General features: G+C 44.1%; 9 protein-coding genes and 1 non-coding gene across 10 annotated transcripts; 9 read left to right on the top strand and 1 right to left on the bottom strand.

Annotated features, from left to right (window-relative positions):
* Window positions 1–112: 112 nt before the first annotated feature.
* Window positions 113–4324, top strand: ATC70_008080 (uncharacterized protein; the record flags this gene model as incomplete). The annotated part of the gene is made up of 9 exons (XM_064827334.1): window positions 113–412; window positions 466–838; window positions 907–1024; window positions 1078–1587; window positions 1637–2884; window positions 2941–3493; window positions 3547–3610; window positions 3663–3866; window positions 3924–4324. 9 exons carry the CDS (start codon window positions 113–115, stop codon window positions 4322–4324), a joined length of 3771 nt encoding a protein of 1256 aa, XP_064676596.1.
* A 316-nt stretch (window positions 4325–4640) lies between these two features.
* Window positions 4641–7011, top strand: ATC70_008079 (ATP synthase subunit e, mitochondrial; the record flags this gene model as incomplete). The annotated part of the gene is made up of 2 exons (XM_064827333.1): window positions 4641–6742; window positions 6807–7011. 2 exons carry the CDS (start codon window positions 4641–4643, stop codon window positions 7009–7011), a joined length of 2307 nt encoding a protein of 768 aa, XP_064676595.1.
* Window positions 7012–7150: 139 nt separating this feature from the next.
* ATC70_008078 (uncharacterized protein) lies at window positions 7151–9626 on the top strand (the record flags this gene model as incomplete). The annotated part of the gene is made up of 2 exons (XM_064827332.1): window positions 7151–7986; window positions 8048–9626. 2 exons carry the CDS (start codon window positions 7151–7153, stop codon window positions 9624–9626), a joined length of 2415 nt encoding a protein of 804 aa, XP_064676594.1.
* A 1137-nt stretch (window positions 9627–10763) lies between these two features.
* ATC70_008077 lies at window positions 10764–10836 on the bottom strand. The gene has a single exon. It is a non-coding gene; the product is annotated as a tRNA-Ala (tRNA).
* A 238-nt stretch (window positions 10837–11074) lies between these two features.
* ATC70_008076 (uncharacterized protein) lies at window positions 11075–12247 on the top strand (the record flags this gene model as incomplete). The annotated part of the gene is made up of 1 exon (XM_064827331.1): window positions 11075–12247. One exon carries the CDS (start codon window positions 11075–11077, stop codon window positions 12245–12247), a length of 1173 nt encoding a protein of 390 aa, XP_064676593.1.
* An 834-nt stretch (window positions 12248–13081) lies between these two features.
* ATC70_008075 (uncharacterized protein) lies at window positions 13082–17700 on the top strand (the record flags this gene model as incomplete). The annotated part of the gene is made up of 2 exons (XM_064827330.1): window positions 13082–14010; window positions 14058–17700. The coding sequence occupies 2 exons, from the start codon at window positions 13082–13084 to the stop codon at window positions 17698–17700; spliced, it is 4572 nt and encodes a 1523-aa protein (XP_064676592.1).
* Window positions 17701–18343: 643 nt separating this feature from the next.
* ATC70_008074 (uncharacterized protein) lies at window positions 18344–21780 on the top strand (the record flags this gene model as incomplete). The annotated part of the gene is made up of 2 exons (XM_064827329.1): window positions 18344–19280; window positions 19424–21780. 2 exons carry the CDS (start codon window positions 18344–18346, stop codon window positions 21778–21780), a joined length of 3294 nt encoding a protein of 1097 aa, XP_064676591.1.
* A 361-nt stretch (window positions 21781–22141) lies between these two features.
* On the top strand, window positions 22142–22669 carry ATC70_008073 (uncharacterized protein; the record flags this gene model as incomplete). The annotated part of the gene is made up of 1 exon (XM_064827328.1): window positions 22142–22669. One exon carries the CDS (start codon window positions 22142–22144, stop codon window positions 22667–22669), a length of 528 nt encoding a protein of 175 aa, XP_064676590.1.
* Window positions 22670–23190: 521 nt separating this feature from the next.
* ATC70_008072 (uncharacterized protein) lies at window positions 23191–24009 on the top strand (the record flags this gene model as incomplete). Its single annotated transcript, XM_064827327.1, has 4 exons — window positions 23191–23282; window positions 23361–23441; window positions 23498–23640; window positions 23711–24009. 4 exons carry the CDS (start codon window positions 23191–23193, stop codon window positions 24007–24009), a joined length of 615 nt encoding a protein of 204 aa, XP_064676589.1.
* A 118-nt stretch (window positions 24010–24127) lies between these two features.
* Window positions 24128–25756, top strand: ubc15 (Ubiquitin-conjugating enzyme E2 15; the record flags this gene model as incomplete). The annotated part of the gene is made up of 3 exons (XM_064827326.1): window positions 24128–24626; window positions 24680–25193; window positions 25267–25756. 3 exons carry the CDS (start codon window positions 24128–24130, stop codon window positions 25754–25756), a joined length of 1503 nt encoding a protein of 500 aa, XP_064676588.1.
* Window positions 25757–25878: the final 122 nt, after the last annotated feature.

Genomic DNA, 25878 nt, shown 5'->3' with positions numbered 1-25878 from the left:
ACCATTTCATCTTTATCACATTGGATTGAAACCCAGTGATCATTCACCACCACGTCTTTTGGTTGCTTAAGCAGGTTCTTTCTCTTTTTCTTTCTTTCACAGTCAAAGAAGGATGTATTCATATCCTCCCGAGTATCTGCTTCATCCCGTGCCTGTGCTGGCTGTATACGGTCTTTCATCCTCATCCAATGCACCCAATGATACAAAACTAGTCGATGTAGATGAACCTGCAGCAAACTCAACTGAAAAGTCATCTTCCGTCAATGCATCATCACCATCCACACGCTCTGGTTTAGCCAGTTCATTGCTATCGTTATTCACGAGCAAGTCAGACTACAGTTTGTACGAAGCCTCTCGCTATGTGTCTAGCAACCAGATACCGCCACCCTTTCGAGTCATTACCGTCTCCAAGGTAAAAGTACCTAACATTGAAAACGTGTATCATCTACTCACATTGAAACATAGGACTATATATTACCACAAAAACCATCACCAGCAGCACCTAATCTACCACCACCTCATTCACATCTTTCGCCATTGTCGCATGATTCACCCTTATATCCAGAGGGCGTCATGACGCCATTGTGGATTAAAAAGCACCTGTATTCACCCAGTGTTGTGGTTGGCTTTTACGACTTGTGGGATTGGCAAACAGAGCCTGGCAATCCGCCTCGACCTCAACGTGAAACAGGCCCTCTCGCTTCTCAGGTACTCATTGATCCCACTGAACGGGAGCATGACACACAGTTAGCTATCGAAATCAATGCGAGACGCAAGTACTTTCAAGAAAAAGGCATCAAGTTTGCAGCCGTGATTGTGCTCAAGCAACGCTATACTGGTAGATTCTATTGTTGCAATATGGCAAGATGCATTGAATAGTAGTGATTAAACAGCCTCTTTGACTAGATCCATCGATTGAAGATAGACTGTCAGCTATTCGAAAGCAATGTGGATTAGACGCCAGAAGCTCATTCTTCACTATTGCACCTGGATCAGCTACCGAGATTCAAGAATTTGTCAATAGGTAAAATGTGGGTAAGAGAGTGGCTGAAATCAGGGTGTTTACTCTCTATCTAGTCTTTATCGAGCACTGTACGAACCAGCCCTTCATTTCTACAGCAACCGCCTCAAGAAGATTCGCAAGAAAAAGTCAAAATTACCCTCTCCTTCTCAAATGCCTCGGACCACACCTGACTTGTCATCCACAGAACCACAGCCATTATCGATTATAGGATGGATATTGCGATACGACATCAAAGCAGCATTTTTCCAGGAAACCAAACAAGAGATAGACGGCGCATTAAAGTCATACGAGGCAGCATATGGTATCATTGCAGAGATGCTTGCACCCACATCCTCCATCACAATGGGTCATGTCAATTTGACAGTGCATGGCAAGCGATGGAAAGAAGCTCGAACACTCGCAGACTGCATCAATGTCAAGATTTGCAAATTTCATCTGTTTATGAACGATCCAACTGCAGCCTTGAGTCAGTTGAATGGCCATTTGCACATGTTTCAATCATATTCACCGACATGGGGCATGGGCGAGCATACATTTGAGTACTGGGCATGGCTGTCCAAGCAGTAAGTAGTTCGTCTGCAACACATAGGAAGAGACTAACAAGGGTGATAGATATCGCATTTTCGCTGATAGCATTGACGCAGCTATTCAAGCAGGATACAAAGTGCCTTTACCAACAGCCTACCTCACATCATCTGTAGGTGGAGGAACACCCAACAGCCCCATTCTCGGAAATACAGGTGGAGGAATCACCAATACCAGTGGATGCAATCCTGGAACCATTCTTCAACATCCTGGATTCTACTATCATTTAGCAGCCATGTGTTGTGCAGAGCGCAGACGACGATTTTTGGAGATTGAGCGATCAGACGCCAATTCAGACACCAATCCAGCGCTTCAAAATGAAAAGCTGGTGGATCACTCGAGTTTGACCATTGAGCTACTGACAAAGAGTTACGAGCAGTTCAAGAGATACCGCAATGGGCGCATGACACTGTATTTAGCAGCCGAGATTGCTGGCACCTACTATGAAACGGGTAAATTTGAAATGGCCATCAAGTTTTTCGAGCGGATTGGCAAGACCTATCGCAAGGAAAAGTGGCACATGGTACTCACCTCAATTTTGAGATGGTCATTGCGTTGTGCTAAAGAGCTGGGATCCTGGGAGAGAGCTGTCGAGTGTCTGGTGGAACTCATGTCTGACGATTTACCCATGGCAGAAAACAAGCGAAACGACATTCAAAAGGAACTGCTTGACATTCTCCACGTGCATCCAGCAGTCACTGCAGAGCAACATGCACCACTCGTCATTCATATGGACCAAATCAATGCATTTCTCACTTGTCAAGTGCAAATCAAGAACCAAACAAACTTTGTGGGCGCACCCGTAGATTACCAAATCATCATCAAGACCAACAGGAAATCACCACCTGTGCCATTCCGCTTCAATGCAGTCAAAGTGATGTTCAACAATCCACAGTACAATGTCATTTTGAGAGATATTGGTGCTGAGCAAGAGCCAAGCAGTGTAGAGTTGATTGACTTTTCAAAGGATGTGAGCAAGATAACAGAGGAAGGTCAACACAAGGACTGGCACACTGCCAAGGTAGATTTGCAAGTCTTCAAGGGACAAACGAAAGCATTGCAAGGGTCTGTGGTTCCTCAAGACTGTGGTGAACTCAAGATATTGGATGTTTGCTTTGATATTATCACCCCCCAATGGCAAGTAGAATTGAAATACGCCTTGGACAAGATGACAGAAGAACAACCTGCGTCCAGAAGAAAGTGGCTTGAATCTTATGCAGATGGAAAGCCCATTTACAAGATTCTTGATGGTCGAGGCCATTTGTCAACAGCAACGTAAGTTAGAAATGCCTTTTATCGTAAGAGATGGTTTGATTTATGGGAATAATTAGTGTCATGCAGAAACCACCCAGCCTTGATTTGAAATTTGAACACGCAGCACCAGCACTTTTGGACGAGTTGTTCAAATTGGATGTGACCATGACCAGTTCAGAAACAGAGACAGTGGAAGCAACACTTGTTGCAGAAATCAAGAATTCAGAGGGCATTGTCAATGAGGACTACATCTCATTCAGCATAGACAACCACCAACATGCCGCCCTGCAGGAAGCAGATGTGGGACAGATTGAGCCTGGACAGTCGATTACGAAATCAGTGTATTTGCATGGTGGCAATGTCACAGGATCCAGATTGATCACCATTGCAGTCAAATACTCTATTGTCGGTAAAGGTGCTTTGCAGGCCGTCGAAAAGACAGATTCGCTTCGTATCCCATTCATTGCGCCGTTTGATGCCAATTATGAATTGTGTGCGCAGAGCGAAAAGCTGAAGAAATCCATTGCCCCTGAATTGGAGAGATCAGAGCGATGGCTCCTGGTAGCTGCTCTTCGCTGTTTTTCTGCTTGGGATTTGGACATTAAACATGTGCAATTGGAGAAGGAGGAGGTAACTGAACAGACGGATGAGAGAGGGGACATTTGCTAATGACGTACAACTAGACATGTACGGCCATGTGTACTGAGCTCTCGTTGATCTCCAGCATGGATGATTTTGACAATCAAAGTAAGTGGCGTGTGCTATGCTTCTGTTTGCGTGTAGTAACATGGGTTCATAGCATGGAAAACGGGGCATATTTACAATGCAAACTATCTCTTTCAGTTGGCTACCAGTGATTTAACAGAGGAACAAGCAGCTGTGCCAACTGGTAAGATTGTCATTGAATGGAAGCGATCGGGAGATCAGAATGAACACTACTACAAGTCTGTTCTCAGACTGCCTTCTATTCAATTCCAACAGCAAGACCTTGTTGTATTAGCAGGTGAGTAGGCGCTGTCAACAGTACATTCACTACTGTTCTAATAACAAGCACACATAGATATACCATCTGAAATCTATCTCGGTGAACCCTTCACCCTCTCTTATACCGTCTACAACCCCACAGAATACTTGGCTGAATACAATGCCTCTATTGAGATCAGTGAAGCCTTTGTATTCTCTGGCTACAAACAACTCAAGAGCCGTGTTTTACCTCTTTCCAGAGCTGTTTATCATTACACATGTTATCCCCTGTTGGCAGGCAAAGTCAAGCTGCCTCGACTCAAGGTGATGGCATCACAGCAACAAAGCGGAGAAAGACAAGTGCCAGTGGAAGTAGCAGGCAGTGGCATTTCAATTGCACTCGACAATGATTTACAACAAAAGCAAACAGGAAGCCCATCGGACGTGGCGCCCACCCCTCTGCTGGCATTTGTCAATGCGAAAAGAAGGCTGTTGTGACAATAATAATAAATTAGCCTCGGGACATTACAACTGTATTTAGTGAAAATTTAAAATGAACCATCTTTTTTTTTTTTTTTTTTTTTTTTTTTACTGCCTTTGTTTGTTGATTTCCCTGGACTTTGTTTATTTCTCTCATATATCACCTTTTTTTTGCTGTTTGACACCATGAGCATTGTGTTTCTCTCTCTCTCTCTCTCTCTCTCTCTTGTGCGTTTACTGTTCAATTTGATACATTTTAAAGGTTGGCATTGGAGCAACTCCATACACACACAACTTGATTAACCTCAATCCCTTTCTTAGAGTGACAGTAACGATGAAATTTGGAGCCGAACTCAATTCAAAGATCCATGAAACGTGGAGAGATTCTTACATCCACTACAACAAGCTCAAGAGCCATCTTATGGCCCAGCACACACATGGCGTATGGAGCCCGCAAGACGAGAAGAACTTTGCCAATCAGATTGAAATGGAGCTCAAGAAAGTCTACACATTTGTGCAAGTACGCCAGAAAGCACTAATCAGCCGCATCGATTACTGCGAATCTATGCTGAGAGAATACAAGGAGATCCCAAAGACCAGAGCAACCGCCTATGATTCGGTGGCTGACAGTCTGGCTGAAATCCTGATTGACGTGGATGATTTGGCCAAGTTCCATGAACTCAATTTGGCAGGCTTCGAGAAGATTGTCAAGAAGCACGACAAATGGACTGGTGGCGATCTTAAATCATACTACTTTGGACAGCTCTTGGATCTGTATCCTCTTGATAAACAGCGCTTTGATGTCATGATTGTTCGCATTTCTGACATGCACGACTTGTGTCGCCTCTATGGCAACCCAAGATCCACTACCAAAGCATACACCCAAGGTGGAGATCAAACAGCATTTGAACGAGCCACCAACAAGTACTGGATCCACCCTGATCACATCACTGAAGTCAAGGCCATCATCTTGCTTCATCTTCCTGTGCACGTCTTTAACCAAAAGAAGCAGTACGAGTCCAAAGATGCTGCCGTGTCTAGCGTTTACTACGACAATGAGAACTTTGATTTGTATCAGGAACGTCTTGCGCGGGCTAAAGGCGCGGAAGCTATCCGTATTCGCTGGTATGGTCAGAGTGATGAACTCAACGACGATGTCTACATTGAAAGAAAAACACATCATGCTGCATGGCTCAACGATAAATCTGTCAAGGATCGATTCAGGCTCAAGGAATCCCAAGTCAATGATTTCATCAGTGGTGCTTACTCGGCTGATCACTTCAAGAGAGACTTGGAAAAGAAGGGAAAAATGGACCAAATCACTATTGCTGACAACCATTTTGTGGCTAAAGGTATCCAAAATTCTATCAAGACCAAGCAACTCAAGCCAATGTGTCGCGTATTCTACAACAGAACGGCATTTCAGTTGCCTGGAGATCAGCGATTGAGAATCAGTCTAGACTCCAACTTGACCTTTATTAAAGAAGACCATATGGATGGCAAGCAGCGAAGAGCTATGCCTGATGGAAGCCACAACTGGAGACGGCCTGATGTTGGCATCGACCATCCATTCCGCCATGTCAATGATGCCGATATCTTGCGATTTCCTTATGCCATTTTAGAGACCAAAATCCAGAGCCATCTAGGTCAAGAGGCTCCTGCTTGGTTAACCTCCTTGTTGGACAGCCATTTGGTGTATGAGGTGCCTCGGTTCTCCAAATATATCCACGGCGCTAGTTATTTGTTCAAGGATAGAATACCTGCCATGCCATACTGGTTGGATCAACTACTGACCGATATCAGAAAGCCTATCACACCCAATGTCGGTTTATCTCGCTCACAAAGCTTCAAGGCGCTGTTCAATGGCAGGCATAGACGATCTTTAGAATATGACGACTCGATCAAGATCAGCGACAACGCTGGGCTGATGCCTCCACTCAAGCAACAACAACAAACCACCAGCAAAAAGATCAGTTTGGGTTTTGCTGTGGACAGTGAAGCTAGAAAATCCAACAAGCTCTCTCGAAGGGGGCATTCCACCACTGTGCCACACTTGTCGATCAACTTTTCCAGCAACCCACTGCCTGAGACGACAGCTACGGCTACAGCTACCACTTCTGGTCGAGATATGATTTCTAGATTCTGGGCAAACAATATATTCTCGGATGAAAAGAAAAAGGGGGACAGTAGATCACTGCCAATGACGCCAGCAAGTGCTGTGATGGAGCGAGGCACATCTGGAGGAAAACGAAAGAAGGGGGCTTTGACCAAAAAGTTGGATCCCAAGGCGTTCTTTGCCAATGAGCGCACTTTTATTGCTTGGCTGCAATTCTGTGCATTGCTGTTGACTGTATCTTTGAATTTATTGAATACAGGTGATAGAATCTCTCGCGTAGTAGGCGCATGCTTCATTGTGTTTTCATCTGTCATTTCCATGTAAGTTGCAGCTGCTGCTTGTATAGGGTGGCTATGTATATACTCATTTTTTTATCGCTTGCAGTTATGCTTTGGTGCGATTCCAGCTGAGAGCGTATCAAATGAGAACCGGACGCGGTATGATGAATATGGAAGATATCTACGGTCCAGTTTTACTATGTGTGCTGCTTGTCACTGCACTAGGCATCAACTTTTACCTTCGAGCCCCTCTTTTATTCACCACACCAGAAAGTCAACAATTAAATATCAAGCCTTCTGATTACGCATAACCCTCAATTTATATTACTACTACTATTATTATTATTTATCATTAAAAACTATTCTAATTTCTCGTCCAACGATATAAAATAACTTTCAAATGCCAATTTAATGGATCTCAGTAGTATTCTATCATCAATCTGATTTACCATGAAATTTGGAAACTACTTGAAAGAGCACATGCAAAGTCCTTGGAGACTGGAATACATTCAGTATGATTTGCTCAAGATGGATTTGAAGAACAGGCAACTCGATCACGAGTGGAATCAGCAAGATGAACAAGCTTTTATCCAGCTTTTTTCAAATGAAAGGAATAAGGTTGTGCAATTTATCCATGATTTCAGTCAACAGCTCGTATCTCGCATCAAATACAGTCAGCATTTGCTACAAAATGCTCGAAAAAACAACGTGGCCATACCGCAAGACATGCGTTTCAGTCAACTTTCGCCAGTCAAGGACTCTACTGCAGATTTCCTCAACACGCTGGATGACACTTTAATTGAGATTCTGTTTGATATACACGATTTCTCTAGTTTTATTCGGTTGAATCATATTGGATTTGAAAAGATTTTGAAAAAGCATCAAAAGTGGACACATATCGATCATCAAGTTGGGGAAAATGCACCAGAATACCGTCATGACATTGCATCGCTGGAAATCAACCACAGCCACTCGTTCTACAAGCAAGTATCAGCACTGAGGTACGAATGTCGCCATGATACCTACAAGGCCAGTCAGCTATCCTGTAAACAGCGTGGAATTCCTTTGATCGTACCTGAAAGACGGTCTAAAAAGTACTGGATCCATCAAGATCACATCTCTGAGGTTACAGCCATTCTTTGCATGTACAGCTATGTTGTACCAAAATCGTCCGCCAGCAGCAGCGATAATGCCATGTCCAACCTGTATTTTGATAACAGCTATATGGATGTGTACTGCGACAGAGCTGACGAGAAAGAGAACACTCAAGTTCTAAAGTGCAAGAGGTAACATTAAAATGTGTGGTGCTATTTCATCTTTAACTTTTATACCTTTTTTTCATTAAAGGTATGGTTCATTTTCGAATGACCCTGTGTATTACTTTGAAGACGAGGTCCACAACAGCTTTTACTCGGGTGATGTATCAAGCAAATCGAGATTCAAAATCGGCAAGAATGATATGAGTGATTTCTGTCATGGAAAGTACACGGTGCCAGACATTGCAGATGACGATGAATTGGATGAGAAAGAGGCCATGAAGCTTGACTACGACAACGCAGGGGCTCTTGCAAAAGCAGCTCAAGATGGCATACATTCTCAGTCATTGAAGCCCTTATTGCAATGCAACTATAATCGATTGGCATTCGAATTGCCAAACAATGATGGCAGGCTGACCATCACGCTTGATACAGACATTAATTTCCAAAAGCAATACCACATACAAGCGTTTACTGCGCCATCTACCGATAATCAAATCAAGCACTTCCCTTATGCTATTCTAGAGGTCAAACTATCGACAGAAAGCAAAATGGACGACCCTTCTCTTTACTGGCTGAATACATTCACACAAAAGAGCAAACTCTTGCACCAAGTTCCCAAGTTTTCCAAATACTTGCAAGGCGTGTATCAAGTATTCTCAGATCAAGATAGTTTCGTTTCTCAAGACCAGGTGCCAAGTTGGCTAGGATTTTATCAAAAGGGCATCACAGCATCTGTGCAGCACCAAGGTCTTTCTCGTTCAAAAAGTTTGCATCCGCTTCTGAACGGGGAAAAGGTGCGATCCATCATACCGTACCCCAATGCAAGAAGTAGAGCAAGCTCATATAGCCCTTCTTCTCAAAAATACCATGACAGTTCTGTGCGATCAAGTCAATCCAACAGCGAATATGTCTCGATATCCATGAATATGCCCTCCAACGATGCTATTCTGGCTCGCAGTGCTATTGTTGTCCAAAACGAGAATCCAAAAATTGTACTCGACATGAATGAAAAGACGGAAATGCATTCACCTGCCATGGATAATAGTGCAAAATCATCCAACTCCTTCTCACGACATGGAGACTGGGTCATCAATACCACTAGCAACAACAACAGCACTGGCAATCTAATCTTGGATCAAGATGGCTATCCCATTGTATACAAGAACCAGTCTCAACACGACAACCGTTCTCAAGCATCCTTTTGCAACAAGACTAGTAGCCAAGATGATATCGAAACTGGCTTCAAGACGCAAAAGAAGCCCAAAAACAAAAAGAATGGTAAAAAGTCAATCAAACTTGAGCCTAAAGTCTTTTTTGCAAATGAAAGAACATTCATCTCTTGGCTTCAATTCTGCGCCTTGTTACTGACAGTAGCCTTGAATTTGCTTAATTTTGGCGACAAGACATCTAGAATTTGTGGAGGTGTTTTTTTGTTTATTTCAATGCTGCTGGCTCTATATGCTCTTGCAAGATTTCAATACAGAGCGTGGCAATTGAGAAGTCCAAGTCAAACGGGTCGATTTGATGATCTCTATGGACCTGCTGTGCTTTGTGTTTTGATAGTGGCAGCACTTGTGATCAACTTTTGGCTGCGATTTAGGTACCTTTCGGACGCAAATGATACGAACACCTATTTACAAAGCCCAGCGAATGCCGCATCTAATTAGTAGTGTATCGTTTTTTATAGAACCTTGTATTGTAATAATAAGCCAATTTCTAAAGTAGAATGTTGGATACCATGTATTATCATAAATGAGCTTGTGAATAACGAGTGTATTTTAATAAATAAAGTGCGGAAAAATGGATGGACAAGCAAAACCAGACCACATTACTTGATGAGCCATACATTTATTGTTGTTCATTTAGTTAGAAATGCAAAATAACGAAAACTGTAAAAAAATTTAAAAGAAAATAGATGAAATGCAATGGATTCGATAGCAATATATTAGATAGCAATGAGTTCGAGTGTGACAATTCAGTGAGCTACTAAGGTACCCGTCAAAATGTAGTTTTTTTTTTTCCCTTGATTTATCTTTGCACGCATAGATTTGAATAAATTTCGAGCTGATGATTAGAGAATGATATACAAATATCTGGGAAAAGATGATTGATCTAAGACTTGGCTTTAGCAGTTTTTTTTTTTTTTTTTTTTTTTTTTTTTTTTTTTTTTGTAGGTATGGTATCAAAGTTCTATCAAGAACAACATTGTCGTATGAATATAATCAAGGGTATGAATCAAAGTAACTAGCTACAAGATGAATCATTGCGACAATGCGTGTATACCAGGGCATTCAAATGATTATGATGTTCCATGTATAATCAAAATTATCATAGCCCTTGTCTTGACTATCCAAAAGGATGAATTGCTTTCTTACGTTGCTCTTTGTCAAAAAAGACTCGTAACAACATCGCTTTGCTCAATGTGTAATCAAGACGCGCACTAGAAATACAGGCAATGGACACAATTAACAATCTCTACATTTGTCGACGGTTGAACTACCTATGGTAGATAAGAGCCAACACCTTCAACGAATTTTCTAAATGGAAAACACCTGATTATAGCAGTGTAGACAATAAATAGTGGAAATGTAAACATTTAATACATAAGAAATCGAGAAGAAAACTGGAATTTACTTGTTTGGATAGAGGAAAAAAAATGAAATTATAGAACTACCTTGTCCCGTTACAATATACATAATGCATTCATGAACTTATTGAAATCCTAGTCGAATCAAAATCACATCAAAACGACTTTGCTGCGGTGTGAGACGTTCCGATGATGACTTGATTCAACAAAAAAAATGTGGAGAAGCTGGGCGTCGATCCCAGTGCCTCTCGCATGCTAAGCGAGCGCTCTACCATTTGAGCTACATCCCCACCTTTCTTTCCGCTAACCAATTTTTTTAATACATTGAAGCCCAGTAATATTGAAAAAATTGACCCAACTCTACAATTCCATACAATACATAGCAAGAACATCATTCCAGACGACACCAAAGTAAACCAGGCATTAAGCTGTGCGTCCTCTCTTTCTCCAGGTCAAAAACGGCCAAGTTCCTCAAGATCTCCACCTTTTTTCGCTGTAGATTTCACTCAACAGTTGAAAACAAAGAAAATGACATTCACTCCAACCTCTCATCAGCACCATCATCCACAAACATCAGTTGATATCATCAACATTTCTACTGATTTTGGACCAACAACTCCTCCATCTGCCTCTCCAGCGAGTGAACAGCAACTTTCAACCTTTATGATTGAGGTTCGAAATCGCTTAGCTCGTCTGGAAACCGCCCATGTCGAAATTGAGCGGTTAAAAACAGCCCTGGCAGAGTCTGAAGCTGCTCGTCACGCTCTCGAAGCCCAACTTGCAGCTGCTACTGGTACTACAACTAGCCTGGCTCCCAAACCATCATCATCCCACCCACCTCCTGCCACTACTACCACCACAACAGCACCAACATCAACTACATGCACCAATGCTACCTCTGCCACCTCTTCGTCTCCAGGAAATCAACCATCTTTTGCTGCCGTCGTTGCATCTAATACAGGTGCAAAGCGTAAGAAGAAGCCTGCTGCTCGTCCTCCTCCTCCATCTGCCACCAAGGCATCCGCTACTCTTGCTCGTCTTTTTGCTCCTCAAAGTGATATACCATCTGGTTATCAATTTGTGTACTATGCTACTCCTGTCCGCCGTCGTCTTTCTGAGCTGCGTCGCCTTGTTCAAGGCGTAGGATTGAATAACTCTCGTGTGCTGGATATTCAATATCCTGTACAGAATGTGATTTCTTTCCTTGTTCACAACGACTATGTTCTCACCCTCACCAAAGCCATGCATCTCCATGGTCGTGGCTCTTCTCCGTTGATTGACTTTGATCCATGTGATCCAGTCAATCTCAAAGATCCCAAATTTGCTTCTCTCTCTCGTGATCTGCGTGTCCAAAAGGCCATTGAGGTCGAAAACCTTCGCTGCCTTCGTTCGCTGTCTTTTGTCCGTCGCTCTGTCCGTGTTTCTGTTGCTCGTTCTTTTCTTTTGTATGATCGCATCAACCAAGCCCAATTTGATGCCATTTTGAAAGAAGAAATGCTTGCTCGTTCCTCCTCCTCTGCTGCTGCTAAACCACCATCCCGATCCTCTGATCAAGAGCGTTTAGCCAAGAAACAACGTTTGAGTTATCTTGGCTACCTCTTGCATCATGATGCTGAAACTGCCTCTCTTTTGGCTTATGCTGTCTCCCCCACTCTCTCTGCTACCAAGGATCTTGAAATGTCAGAGCCTTCTGATAACTGATTGACACCTTGCTGTTGAAATCGTTTTGCTCTCTCATTCCCACTCTCGTTGTTTCTGTTTCTGCTGCCTTTATGGTAGTGTCTGTATTTACTTTGTCCTCCTTCTCTGCTTCTTTCTCGTTTGGTCTTTGTCTCTCTGCTCATTTTGCTATATGCAAATGCCTCGTTTTCTCCTTTTTTTCTTGCTTTTTTTGTGCCACTGAGGTCTGTGGGTTTATTTTGTCTGTGCTGCTGTCTGAACATCGAGGTATCCTCAATTGCATGTCTCATACACCATAGCTTCTTATTCTCTACCCTTTTATCTCACTTGTTTTACTCCTTTTTCCTGCCTGTACTTCTTTTTTACCAGTTTAATTTTTAGTTTAGGACCTTTTTTCCCTTTTCTGGACACTTGCATGTTGTTCCTGCATGGAGATCAAACTATCAATTTAAGCTTTTTTGCTGTACGTCGCTTCTCAGGACTTGCAACTAATGATCCAAAGATCGCATGCATATAAGTCTATATTTTTTACTTTGCTAATTCATTGTAATCAATAAACAACCATAAATTTTCGCCTGAGCTACATCCCCCCCACCCTTCTTTCGCTTTTGAAATTTTATATTACGTTCCGCCAAAAATTCAGGTACCACGTGATTAGAAAATTCCAATAAGTGTATCCAAGCAGTAGTAAACAAAGCAGTAATCACCAAACGAGCATACATTAAGTGCCTAGTACTTGAAGTATAACCTGTGAAAACCTCAGCTCGATTGAACAGATATTCATCTTTTTTGAAAAACCCACAAAAAACATCATATTTTTCTTTCGACATCTCAACACCTTTGTATCGATCAACAATGACAATGGACACCGATACACCAGCTACTCTCATGTCGCAGATGGATCTGCAGAGACTAGTATTGACCATGCAACAGGACATCTCTGCCCACAACAGTGCTTTGCAAGAGCTAAATGCCTTGAAAACCACTATTTTGAATCTCCAAAAACAAAATGAATCCCTGACCCAAGAGAATGAGCGTCTGCGTCAGCAACTCAACTCTCAACAAGGTTCCACAACCACTCAAGCGCAACCCAAATCAGGTATTCAACAGCAACCCAAACCTCATTCTTCAGCTACTCAATCCACGCAACAAGCACCCAATGCCACCAAAAAGACTCCCAACAACTCTTGGACCGAAGTAATCAAACGTTCCAAAAAGGTTCGCAACCCTGCCGATGTAACTGACAAACATCGCCAAGCTATTACTCGTGGTTTTAACTTGGCTCCTGAAGGGCCCAAAGGCTACACAACGGTGTACTTTAACCGCTCTCGCCGCTTCACTCGCACTGAAGTCCGCAACAACTTGCATCTGATCAAAGCTGATGCTTCTCGTATCATTGATGTAACGTTCCCTGCTAGAAACATCATTGGCGTCCTAGTCCATTTGCAATACAAGGACAACCTCGTCTCCATTCTCACCAAGAACAACATCAATGTTGTGGAAGGCTTTGATCCTACTGATCCCAAACACCTCGCTGACCCCAAGTTTAAAGAGATGTCCCTCTCTAAGCGTGAGGATGCTGCCTTTGACCTGCAAATCAATCGTTGTGCCAAGTCTCTTGTCTACCTTGCCAATCGTCGTTCTCGTCTTTTTGCTTCTGTTGCTAATCACTTTTTGGAAAATGGTTGGACCACCACTGAATACATTGATTCTGTCGCCCCTGTCAATAACATCTTTGGCTCTTCTGGTTTCAAGAAAAGCTTTGGCTCATCTGATGTTGACATGTCTGATTCCGACGAAGAAGAGTATTAATGATTGAGAGTCCTCTCAGTCATTATACATCCTCCTCGCTCCCTGACCATCCTCTCTCTGCTTCTAATCCGTCCTCATCAATACCAACTATACTCAATAACACTATACCTACTACTCCTCCTCCTCCTACAGCTTTGGCTCCAGTCATTAATAGCGCTTCTCAACTCACTCCACTCACCATTGGCCTCTGGAACGCTCGCGGTCTCAGAGATACCACCATTGATGATGTTCTCCGTTATTGCCAATCCTTCTCTGTGCTGTTCATTACCGAAACATGGCTGAACCGCCATCCCATCCGACTACCCACCAATTGGCAGCAATTCCACTTACCTGGCGTCACTGTCGCAGGCGGTGGTCGTGGCTCTCGTGGCATTACATGCTTAATCAACCCTTCCTGTCCCCTTACAGCATTCCAGACGCCTTTGCCCTCTGCTCTTCAAGAGTTTGCTTTGGGTATTCAACTTGGTCGTGAACTTCGGCTCATTTGTCTGTATATACCACCTGAGCAAGCGGATCTCTATACTGAAAATGTCTCTTCCATCCTGAATGCGATCCCGTTGGATCATGACACAATCATCTGTGGCGATCTGAATGCCCGCATGGGTAGCTTTGTTGGTGACTCCTCTACAAATAACCGTGGTCGTCTACTTCAAGAGTACTGTGCCGATAATCAATTAAACGTTTTGAACTGTCAATTAGCCCACTCTACACCTACCTTTGAGGACCGTCGTAGTGGGCGGAATGTAAGTAGCATTGTCGATTACTACATCTCAAATGTAGAATCACTTTCCTTTGCCTCTCTGGATACCTCATCTCCACCTTCTTCCTCCTCAATTAGTATTTACTCTGACTTGTCTTTGGGATCTGATCATAAACTGATGTCTCTGACGTTTGATTACCACTCAAACGAACCTGCTCTTGCTATGCCTGCTACGCCATCACCATCACCTCGTCTCCTATGGAAGCTCTCACGTCTACAAGAAACGGATGTACGCAATTTGTATGCACAACGCTTTACAGCCCTCTCTCAACCGTTGCTACAACAGCTGATCTCGCTTGTGCGCTCACCACCTGATACACAACCTCCAATTGATGCCCTCAACAGTGATCTCACCAATTGCATATATCAGGCACTGGATGAATCCGTTACTCGGCAATCCCAGCGACCCAACTTTTGGAAGAAATTCTGGACCCTCGATCTTCAACGGCTCTGTGATCATCGTGAAGCTCTCTATCGTAAATATCGTCGTTGTCCCGCTTCATTGGACAAGGCATATTGGTGGAATCAACATGTGGAAGCACATCAAAAGTTCAAACAAGCCCTTCGTAGAGCTAAACAGGTTTCGTGGCACGCATTCTGTGAATCTTTATTCAAGCAAGACTTTTCAAAGGCCATGTCAAAAATCAAGTTGATCAAATCCAGACGACAAAGACAATCAGGGTATCTACATGTGGACGGTGCTCAAGCTGGTGCTAATGCTATGCGTGATCACCTTGCTACCATTTATGCTGGATCCAATCTCCCAACAAATCGACCTCCATGCCCTTTTGCTACACATGGTAGACATCTGCCATATGGTGTTCCTCCTCCTCAGTCAGCCTCCCATCTTGGTGGTACTCGTCTGGCAAATGGTGACATCAGTACATTGAATCCGCATGCTTCTCCTTTCATCCCATCATACCTCTCACATAGAACTCTACCACATGATGACTCTGACCCAACACGTCGTGTTGTCTCAGCATCGGTCCACAACGAAGCTTTTGACGAGATTATTAGTATTGACCATATCATTCAGCAGATCAAGTCGTTGCCATACCGTAAAGCACCTGGCCGTGATTCAATTCGTGGTGAAATGCTGAAACCCATTCAGAAACCACTTGCCACTGTTCTGTCATACCTCTTTGCTCTGACCTATCAATGGTCTTACACACCAGCGGATTGGCGTCATGGTAATGTTTGTAGCATCTACAAGAAGGGACCTGTCACGGAGGCATCAAGCTTTCGGCCCATCTCATTGACTAGTACACTGAGAAAACTCTTTGAAATGTGCCTTGCTCCCCTTGTCCTCACCATTTCACCACCATTAGATGTAGCCCAGAATGGTTTCCGATCCGCAAGAAGTGCACTTGATAGTGCTCTTAGTCTCCAAGACTTAATGAAAGACTACCAGAACCAACACTACCACTGGCCAACTGTGTGCTTCCTTGATATCAAGAGTGCCTATGATGTTGTTGATCGCCGTGTGATCTGGAATTCGCTGCTCTCTGCCAATGCTCCAATGCCACTTGTCTCATTGCTCTCCAATTTGTTTGACGATGTTTCCATTTCAGTGCTGAATCAGCAATGCGTGTCCCAAGAACTCTCACTGCATACTGGATTGCTTCAAGGCTCCACCCTTAGTCCCCACTTATTCAGTATCTTTATCAACTCACTGCCAGCTTTGTTGCGTCAAGCTGCATCGTCCTCCACCACTCGTGTCATGTCAACATCACCATCATGTGCTCCCTCTCCTCTTTGGTCCGTCATAACACCCACTCATGCTACTAATATTGCTATTAATGCTTTATTATATGCTGATGATGTTGCTATTCTAGGTTCTGCTCGTGAAGTAAAACAGATGCTGACACTAGCTGAATCACATTCCCTTGCACTTGGGTATCGCTGGGCTCCTGCCAAATGTGCTATCATCAATCCACCGTCCTCCACCTCATCTACCTTTGTTGACCTGACCTTGTATGGAGAATCTCTTCCTGTTGTCGATGAATTTGTGTATCTCGGTATTCCATTTGACCGCAAGGGCATCTGCACAGCATCTATTGTCAAGAAATGTCAGCGTGGTACCATGGCTTCGATGGCTCAGCTTAACTCCATTGGATGCAATCGTTCTGGCTTCCCTCTGCTCTTCTCCACCAAATTGTATGCTTCATTCATCAGACCCAAACTGGAATATGGTATTGGCATTGCCAATATGCGTGTTGCTGATTTCAAGGCTCTTGAAAAGGTCCAAGATACGTGCCTCCGCATGATATTTGGTGGCCATCGTGCTGCTTCCACCATGGTGTTTCGACACATGACAAATCTGCCTCTGATGCGACAACGTGCTGCTATACTGGTGACTCAATTCTGCTTGCGCTCACAATTCCTCCCAGAAGATGGCCTGCTGATACTGCTCTCTGATTCTCTACCTGGTTCATCTTTGAAAAGATTAAAAAAGCAACACATGGCTGCCCGCGCGCTTGATGAAGTACCTTTTGCAAATCAACGTCACATGAAACAATGGTTCCTTGCTGAACGCCAACATTGGCACGCTGAGTTCCTGACAAAAACAGACATGGTGCTGATCCGTGCTTGCCGACCCACTATTGGCATTGATCCTGTTATGTATGTACCTGCCAGTCGTCCTTGTCGTAGTCGTCTTATTCGTTATAGAATGGGATGGCTTCCGGGTAAGCCACGACCTTGTGCATGCAATGAAGATCATACATCCCGTCGCCATCTACATGAATGCCCCACTTTGCCACCTACTTTGCTTCTGTCTCTTCCTGTTCCGCCTGCTGACTTCACCGGCACCATCATTGACCATGCTTTGAACTTGATTCCATCCTCCTCATCTCCTTCCAACTGTCCACCCTGGTGGTCTGATCTCTGTACCTTGCTGTGACATTTTGACCAGCTCTGTAATCCCGATGGCGATTACACAACGGATCCAGTTCCAGGACAAGTGTGGGCTTCCCCGGCCTAACATGCGTCTACTGACATCCTGCTCTGTGGTGAACCGATTGTGATCTGCTTCCTCTGTTTGCCCCTCCACTGCTACACTCTTTTACGCACGATGCGAGGGAATTCATGTTGTCTTTGATCTTTCTTATTAGCCATGTGCCTCCCACCCACCACCCAGACAATTCAAATATTGCATAGCGTTCCTGAAATATTTGTCGCTCCCTGAATCCCAGAACCTTGGTTCTGACACTTCCTCACGTTCGCCTCCCAAGTGCTAGCAATAATGATCAAAAGATCGAATGCATTTAGCCTTTACTTTATTAATTTCTTCTTGCTTTTAATAAACACATACATTTTCGCCTGAGCTACATCCCCATCTCTTTCCGTTTTTCATCACTTTTTGCCACCTTCCCCCGGTAAAAAGTATTTCCTCACTATAAAAGCGGTTTATCTCGACAACTAGTTCACCAAACAATACCAAATTACAGCAGTAGACTTGCGTTTATCCATAGTTTATTGTATATTAATTTCAGTCTTGTTGAACAACTTGCCAGTTTCTTTGAATCCTAGTAATTTTTCACAAAATGACTACGCCAATCTCTCAAAGCCTACAAGGTTTTGACATCAGTCAGTTGCCCATGTTACTTGAGCACATTCAGCAGCAACTTGCCTCAGTTCAGGAGAAAGTACATGAACATGACCACCTCTTGGAGCGTATGAACAAGTTAGAAGAGGAAAACCAAGCCCTAAAAAAAAATCTTTTGGCCAAGGACCTGGTAATTCAAGAATTACAGGGCCAACTATCACGTGGAACTACTCAAGCCCCTACACCTGAGGTAGATCAGGAACGTCCGTTCATCTCTCAGGTCGTACAGTCCCAAGATCCTGCTACTACTGCTAGTACCACTACTGCTACCGATACTGCCACTAAAGGTAGTTATCTCTCTGCTGCTCGCTCTGGAGCTAAACGCCCTGATCCTGTTCGTACAGCCAAACGCCGTCTTGCTGCTGGCCGTCTCTTCCAATCTGCTGCTGTTAAGGGCCAACAGGGATACCAATATGTCTACCTTGGTAGATCTGGTAAGATCCAGCGCTCTGAGGTTCGTGCTACCCTCCGTAAGGTTGGTGTTGATACTGGTCGTGTTCTCGACATTTGTTTCCCTGCTTCTGGTGTTATTGGAGTTCTGGTCCATATCCAATATGTCGACACTTTTCTTGCTTACATGCACAAGTGCGAAGCTGAGCTCATCGAGAATTTTGAGCCTCTGGATCCCAAGCACATTGCTGATCCTCAATATGCAAACCTTGCTATTGCGGATCGAGAACAACTGATCTACGAGTTTACAAACACTCGTGCTCTGCAAACTCTTTCCTTCCTTCGTCCTCTCAATGTCAGTGGTGTTGGAAAATACTTTGTCTCTGCTGGATGGATTTCCCAAGAGGAACTTGATACAGCTGTTTCCGAAGCCATGGGCCGCCTTGCTGAAAAAGAACCCAAGAAGGCTCAATTCTTGCTCAAGCGTAGAAAAGCTTCTGACAGCAATGACTCTGCTATGGAACTCTAATGAGCTCTATAATACATCAGAGTCATATCAACAACAACCCCGTCCACTCCTTTCCTGTCTCTCTTTCCCTTTGGAATGCCAATGGTCTCCGTCAATCAGTTGTGCACGATGTCCTCTCACATGTATTGGATACGCATGTTCTCCTTGTCACTGAAACTTGGCTTCTATCTGGTTCTTTCCCTTCCGACTGGTCTCAATTCCATCTATATGGCACAAAAGTACCTGGCGCTTTTGGCCGTGGTTCTGGTGGTGTTACAGCCTTTGTCTCTCCTTCCTGTCCTTTCTCTGTCTCTCAACTCCCGTCTTACAATCCTCACACTCTGTCCCTTAAGGTTGGCACCCTTACGGTTCATTGTGTGTATCTGCCTCCACCCTTATCCTCGGATAAGGTGCTCTCGCTCCTTCGCTCGTTACCTATAACTAGTGATACAATCCTTTGTGGTGATTTCAATGCTCGCTTTGGATCTCTACTAGGTGATACTACTGCTAATCCCCGTGGTAACTCTCTACTACCATGGATTGAGGAGGCTTCGTTGTCGATCCTCAATGAGTCTCTAGCTTATGGTACACCCACCTTTACAACATTTCGGCGACAACAAGAGGTACACAGCATCATTGATCTGTTCCTTACCAACATTGGCGAGACGGCTATGTTGAATTCTCAACTGGTGGTTGACTCTGATCTGTCCCTTGGTTCTGATCATCGGCTGATGGTACTTACTTTCGAGTATGTGCCCCCTCCCGATGATACTCTTGGTTCTGGTAACTCTGGTGGTTTGGCCCCTAGACGGCAATGGAAGCTCTCGAAATTGAGGAAAAAGCGGCCTTTGGGCTTGCTTCGTGAATCCTTTCGATCTTCTGTTGCTCCTTTGGTTGATTCTCTCTCTGGTTTGGTCTCTGCTCCTGATGGAGTTCGTCCTGATATTGATGCACTCAATGATTCTCTGAATTGTTGTTTGTATGAATCTCTTGACGGGTCAATTGGTGTGAAATCTGGTCGCCCTGGTCACTGGAAAAAGTACTGGACACAAGAAATTGAAGATGCAGCTCGTGAAAGAGATGCCTCATATAGTCGATGGCGATGGGCAAGTGGCTTTGCCAAAGTTGAAACATGGGGTATATATCAAACTGCTCTTAGACGTTTTCGCTCTCTGATACAGGCTGCCAAAAGAAAGTCGTGGAACACATTCTGCTCTAATCTGGAAAAGGATTTCTCTAAAGCTACTGCTGCTATCAAACGCATAAAGCGAAACAAAGAATCCTCTGCTACTTATAGCCATCCAGATGGTCCAGCTGCTTCAGTAACAGCAATGGCATCACATCTTGCATCTGTATACAATGGTACACTCCTTAACTCTGCTTCTCGTCCTGTTGCTCCTGAACCGAATGTATCGGATCTACCCTACAATGATCCCTCTGTTACAAATCTGTTTGATGCTGATACTATTGTCTCTCTGATTAAGCGATTGCCAAATGGAAAAGCTCCTGGTCCTGATCATCTGAAAGCTGAAATGCTGAAGGCTCTAGCATCTGACATTGCACCCGTATTGTCTCTGCTATTTACGCTTTGCTCTCAATGGTCGTACACTCCTGTATTGTGGCGTCATGCTCAGGTCTTTCCCATTTACAAGAAAGGTGATGTATCTGATCCTGCAAACTTTCGTCCAATTTCGCTCACTTCGGTGATGCGTAAATTGTTTGAATTTTCATTGATGCCTGCTCTTGATGAACATTCGCCTGCACTTGATGTTGCTCAAGGTGGTTTTCGTCCACAACGTAGTCCTCTGGATCAAGCCCTCTGTTTACATGACTTGATGCATGACTACTTCCTCACTCATCACCACTATCCTGTTGTAGCCTTTCTGGACATCAAATCTGCATACGATACAGTGGATCGCAACGTTATTTGGGATGCTCTTGCTCATTCTTCACTACCTCGTCCAATCCTTAGTTTATTGATCAATATGTTCGATGATGTACTAGTCTCTGTACTGATTGCAAACCACAACTCTGACCCTTTTTCGCCTGCTACTGGTGTACTCCAAGGTTCAGTGCTCAGTCCGCACTTGTACTCTCTGTACATCAACTCTCTGCCTGCTGTTCTTCGTGCTGCTGTCAACCGTGGTACTATGGTATCTCCACCCGGAATGCATCCTGTTCATATCAATAGTTTACTCTTTGCTGATGATGTGGCCATATTTGGCTCTCGTACTGATGTGCAAACCATGTTGGATGTCGCTTCAGATCACTCGTTCTCTCTTGGCTACAGATGGAAACCATCAAAATGCGCTGTACTTTGTGCTCCTACTGCCTCTACTCGTCATCCATTGTCTCTATACGGTGAACCTCTTCCTGTGGTAGAGGAATTCACGTATCTTGGTATGCCGTTTAGATATAAAGGTCTGTATGCCCCTGGGATTCTCAATCTGCGTGCTTCTGGTGCTATCAGACAATAGCATTATTGAATTCGGTTGGTGTCAATCGAAATGGTTTTTCTCTGTTGCTTTGTGCTCGTTTGTATAAAAGCTTTATTCGACCCAAGCTGGAATACGGCTTAGCTATATCTCATCTCTCTTTCCGTGACTTCAAGGCTCTTGATGCTCTGCAAAATCGATTGGTTGGTATGTTTGTTGGTAGTACGTGGTACAATGTTGCCAAACATTTGACCTGTATTCCCAGCATGAAGCATCGATATAATGTCCTGGCAACACGTTATGCTCTTCGTGCTGATACTCTCCCTGATGATTGCTTGTTGGTTCTGCTTCGTCGTGGATTACTGTACCACTCGTCTAGACAGATTTATTTGTCAAAACCCGTATGTATCTGACACTACCTGATCCGCCGCCATTCACCACTGCTGGTCTTACTGAAGTCTTTGATTCGTATTGGCAAGATCAAGTAGATCATCAACTTGCTGCTGCTGCTGTTTCTGGTACCCAGACCCTCCTCCGTGCTTGTCGTCGTTCTGTATCTCGTCCAGATCCCATTTTGTACCTACCAATTGGTCGATCTGCTCGAAGTCGCCTTGTTCGCTGGCGTCTTGGACGTTTCACAAACATGCGTGAAGAGTGTCCGTGCGTGATGGGTGATTTTATATCTCGAAATCACTTTCTGACATGCCGTGCTCTGGATCGAACACTTCTCGATGCTCTGCCTGTGGCTCCTCCTGGTATTCATCGTATAGACTATGCCCTTAATTGCTTACCTGTGAAAGCCTCTGATGGTCCTCCATCTTATTGGTCTGCTTTGCTTGCTCTGCTTCATGCCATTGATTGTTTAGTGCATCCGCTGGCTGTCATCCCTGCTGATCTTGATTCAGGGTTGTTATGGTTCTCTGCTAGATAGTCTCTTCATTGATGAACGTTTGTTGTTTTGTTTTCTCGGTGCGATGCCACGGTGGTAAGTAATTATCAAAGTTCCCATCCGTTGGTCATTCCTCCAGATCAAATCAACAATACCAGTATTCATGCCGTTCCTTTGCCACTACCACACTTTCCTTTTTCCCCTTTTCTTAGTTAGTGTCCCCTTAAGGGTTTTTTGTACCTGCTACTCTTTTGTTTCTAGAATTCTAGGCTAATGCTCCCATCGAGTGCCCATTGAATTCATGTATATAATAAAAATCAACGTTAAACTGAGCTACATCCCCATCTCTTTCCGTTTTTCATCACTTTTTGCCACCTTCCCCCGGTAAAAAGTATTTCCTCACTATAAAAGCGGTTTATCTCGACAACAAACACTCCAACTAGCCTTCAGTTGTACCAGTTTACTTGCATTTAGTCAACGTACATTGTGTTATAACTTCCAGTTTGTTGGACATCTTTTCATATTTTATTGAATCTCCACAGTTTGATAGAATATTTTCAGCCATGCTCAACAATAATCAGCAATCTATGGATTTGAATCAGCTCATCCAAACTGTTCAACACAACAGCAACAACTGGTCTCTCTCACCGAGCGAGTACAGCAACATGACAATCTCCTTGCTCGCCTGGACCTTTTGGAAAAGGAAAATGGAGAATTGAAAAATCAGTTACAGGCCAAGGACCTTGCAATTGAAAAATTACAGGGCCAACTCTCATCCCGCCGCACCAATCAAGGTGCTCAATCCAGCTCTCAGGTAACACCAACCCAAGAGCTTGTTACTATTCACCAACCCGATGCTACTCAAGGTAGCTACGCATCTGCTGCCCGTAAAGGTGCCCAACATCGTGACCCTGCCCGTACTACCAAGCGACGTCTTGCTGCAGGTCGTATGTTCCAAACCGCCACCACCAAAGGTCAACAAGGATACCAGTATGTGTATCTAGGCCGCTCTGGTAAAATCCTGCGCTCTGAGGTTCGTTACCCAACTTCGCCGAGCTGGTATTGATACTGGCCGTGTGTTAGACATCTGTTTCCCTGCCACTGGCGTCATTGGCATCTTGCTCCACATCCAATATGTAGAGGAGTTTCTCGCCTGTATGCGCAAATGTGAAGCTGATCACATTGAAAACTTTCAACCCTTGGATCCCAACAACATTGCTGATCCCAAATATGCTGATCTTGCCATTGAAGAGCGTGAGCAATTGATCTATGAATTCACCAACACCGTGCTCTGCAAACCCTCTCTTTCCTTCGTCCACTCAACGTTAGTGGCGTTGGCAAATACTTTGTCTCTGCTGGCTGGATCTCTCAAGAAGAGCTAGATATAGCCGTCTCTGAAGCTATCGGTCGTCTTGCCGAGAAGGAGCCCAAAAAGGCTAAATTCTTATTCAAGCGTCAAAAGGACGATCATGACAGCAATGGCTCTGCTATGGAACTCTAATGAGTAACATAGCTACTAGTCATACTCCCAATAACAACCCAGTCCACTCCTTTCAAGTCTCTCTCTCCCTTTGGAATGCCAATGGTCTACGTCAATCAACGGTACATGATGTTCTCCATCATGTTCAGAACACTCATGTACTGCTTGTCACTGAAACCTGGCTAACCTCTGGTTCTTTCCCTACTAACTGGTCTCAATTCCACCTCTATGGCTCTAAAGTACCTGGTGCATTTAACCGTGGTTCTGGTGGCATTACTGCCTTTGTCTCTCCTTCCTGTCCTTTCTCTGTCTCTCAACTTCCATCTTACAATGCACACACTTTGTCCCTTAAGGTTGGCACCCTTACGGTTCATTGTGTGTATCTGCCTCCACCCTTATCCTCGGATAAGGTGCTCTCGCTTCTTCGCTCGTTACCCGTAACCAGTGATACCATCCTTTGTGGTGATTTCAATGCTCGCTTTGGATCTCTACTGGGTGATACTAATGCTAATCCTCGTGGTACCTCACTACTGCCATGGCTGGAGGAGTCCTCTTTTTCCATTCTCAATGAGTCTTTAGCATTGGTACACCCACATTCACAACTTTTCGACGTCAACAAGAGGTTCATAGCATCATTGATCTGTTTCTTACAAACATTGGCGAGGCTGCTCTGTTACATCCTCAACTGGTGGTTGAATCTGATCTGTCTCTTGGCTCTGATCATCGGCTGATGGTACTTACTTTCGAGTATGTGCCCCCTCCCGATGATACTCTTGGTTCTGGTAGCTCTGGTGGTTTGGCCCCTAGACGGCAATGGAAGCTCTCGAAATTGAGGAAAAAGCGGCCTTTGGGCTTGCTTCGTGAATCCTTTCGAACTTCTGTTGCTCCTTTGGTTGGTTCTCTCTCTGGTTTGGTGTCTGCTCCCCCTGGTGTTTGTCCAGATATTGATGCAATCAACGATTCTTTGAATCAATGTTTGTATGAATCTCTGGATAGCTCAATTGGTGTGAAATCTGGTCGTCCTGGCCACTGGAAAAAGTACTGGACACAGGAAATTGAGGATGCTGCTCGTGAAAGAGATACTATGTATAGTAGATGGAGGTGGGGCAAGTCGTTTTGCCAAAGTCGAAACATGGAATCTCTATCAAGCTGCTCACAGGCGTTTTCGTTCTCTTGTACAAGCTGCTAAGCGTCGATCGTGGAATCAGTTTTGCTCTGATTTGGAAAAGGATTTTTCGAAAGCTACTGCTGCAATCAAGCGCATTAAAAGAAACAAGGAATGCTCTGCAACGTACAGTCATCCAGACGGTCCAACTGCCTCTGTCAACACAATGGCGTCCCATCTTGCCTCTGTCTATGATGGCTCCCTGTTGAATAATGCGTCTCGCCTTGCTGCTCCGTCCAATTTCTCTGATTTGCCTTATGATGTGTCCACCGCTGATTTGGGTCTATTTGATGCTGATACACTTGTCTCCCTCATTAAGCGTTTGCCAAATGGGAAAGCTCCTGGTCCTGATCATTTGAAAGCTGAAATGCTGAAGGCTCTAGCATCTGACATTGCACCCGTATTGTCTCTGCTCTTTACACTCTGCTCTCAGTGGTCGTATACACCAGCCCTATGGCGACATGCTCAAGTCTTTTCCATTTAGCGAAAGGTGATGTATCTGATCCTGCAAACTTTCGTCCAATTTCGCTTACTTCGGTGATGCGTAAATTGTTCGAATTCTCTGTGATGCCTGCTCTCGATGAACATTCGCCTGCACTTGATGTA

Source organism: Mucor velutinosus (genome assembly GCF_035048745.1).
Source record: "Mucor velutinosus strain NIH1002 chromosome Unknown tig00001557, whole genome shotgun sequence".
NCBI classification, from domain to species: Eukaryota; Fungi; Mucoromycota; class Mucoromycetes; order Mucorales; family Mucoraceae; genus Mucor; species Mucor velutinosus.
Note: the sequence above shows the minus strand (reverse complement) of the source record. Positions and strands in the feature narration are given on the sequence as shown.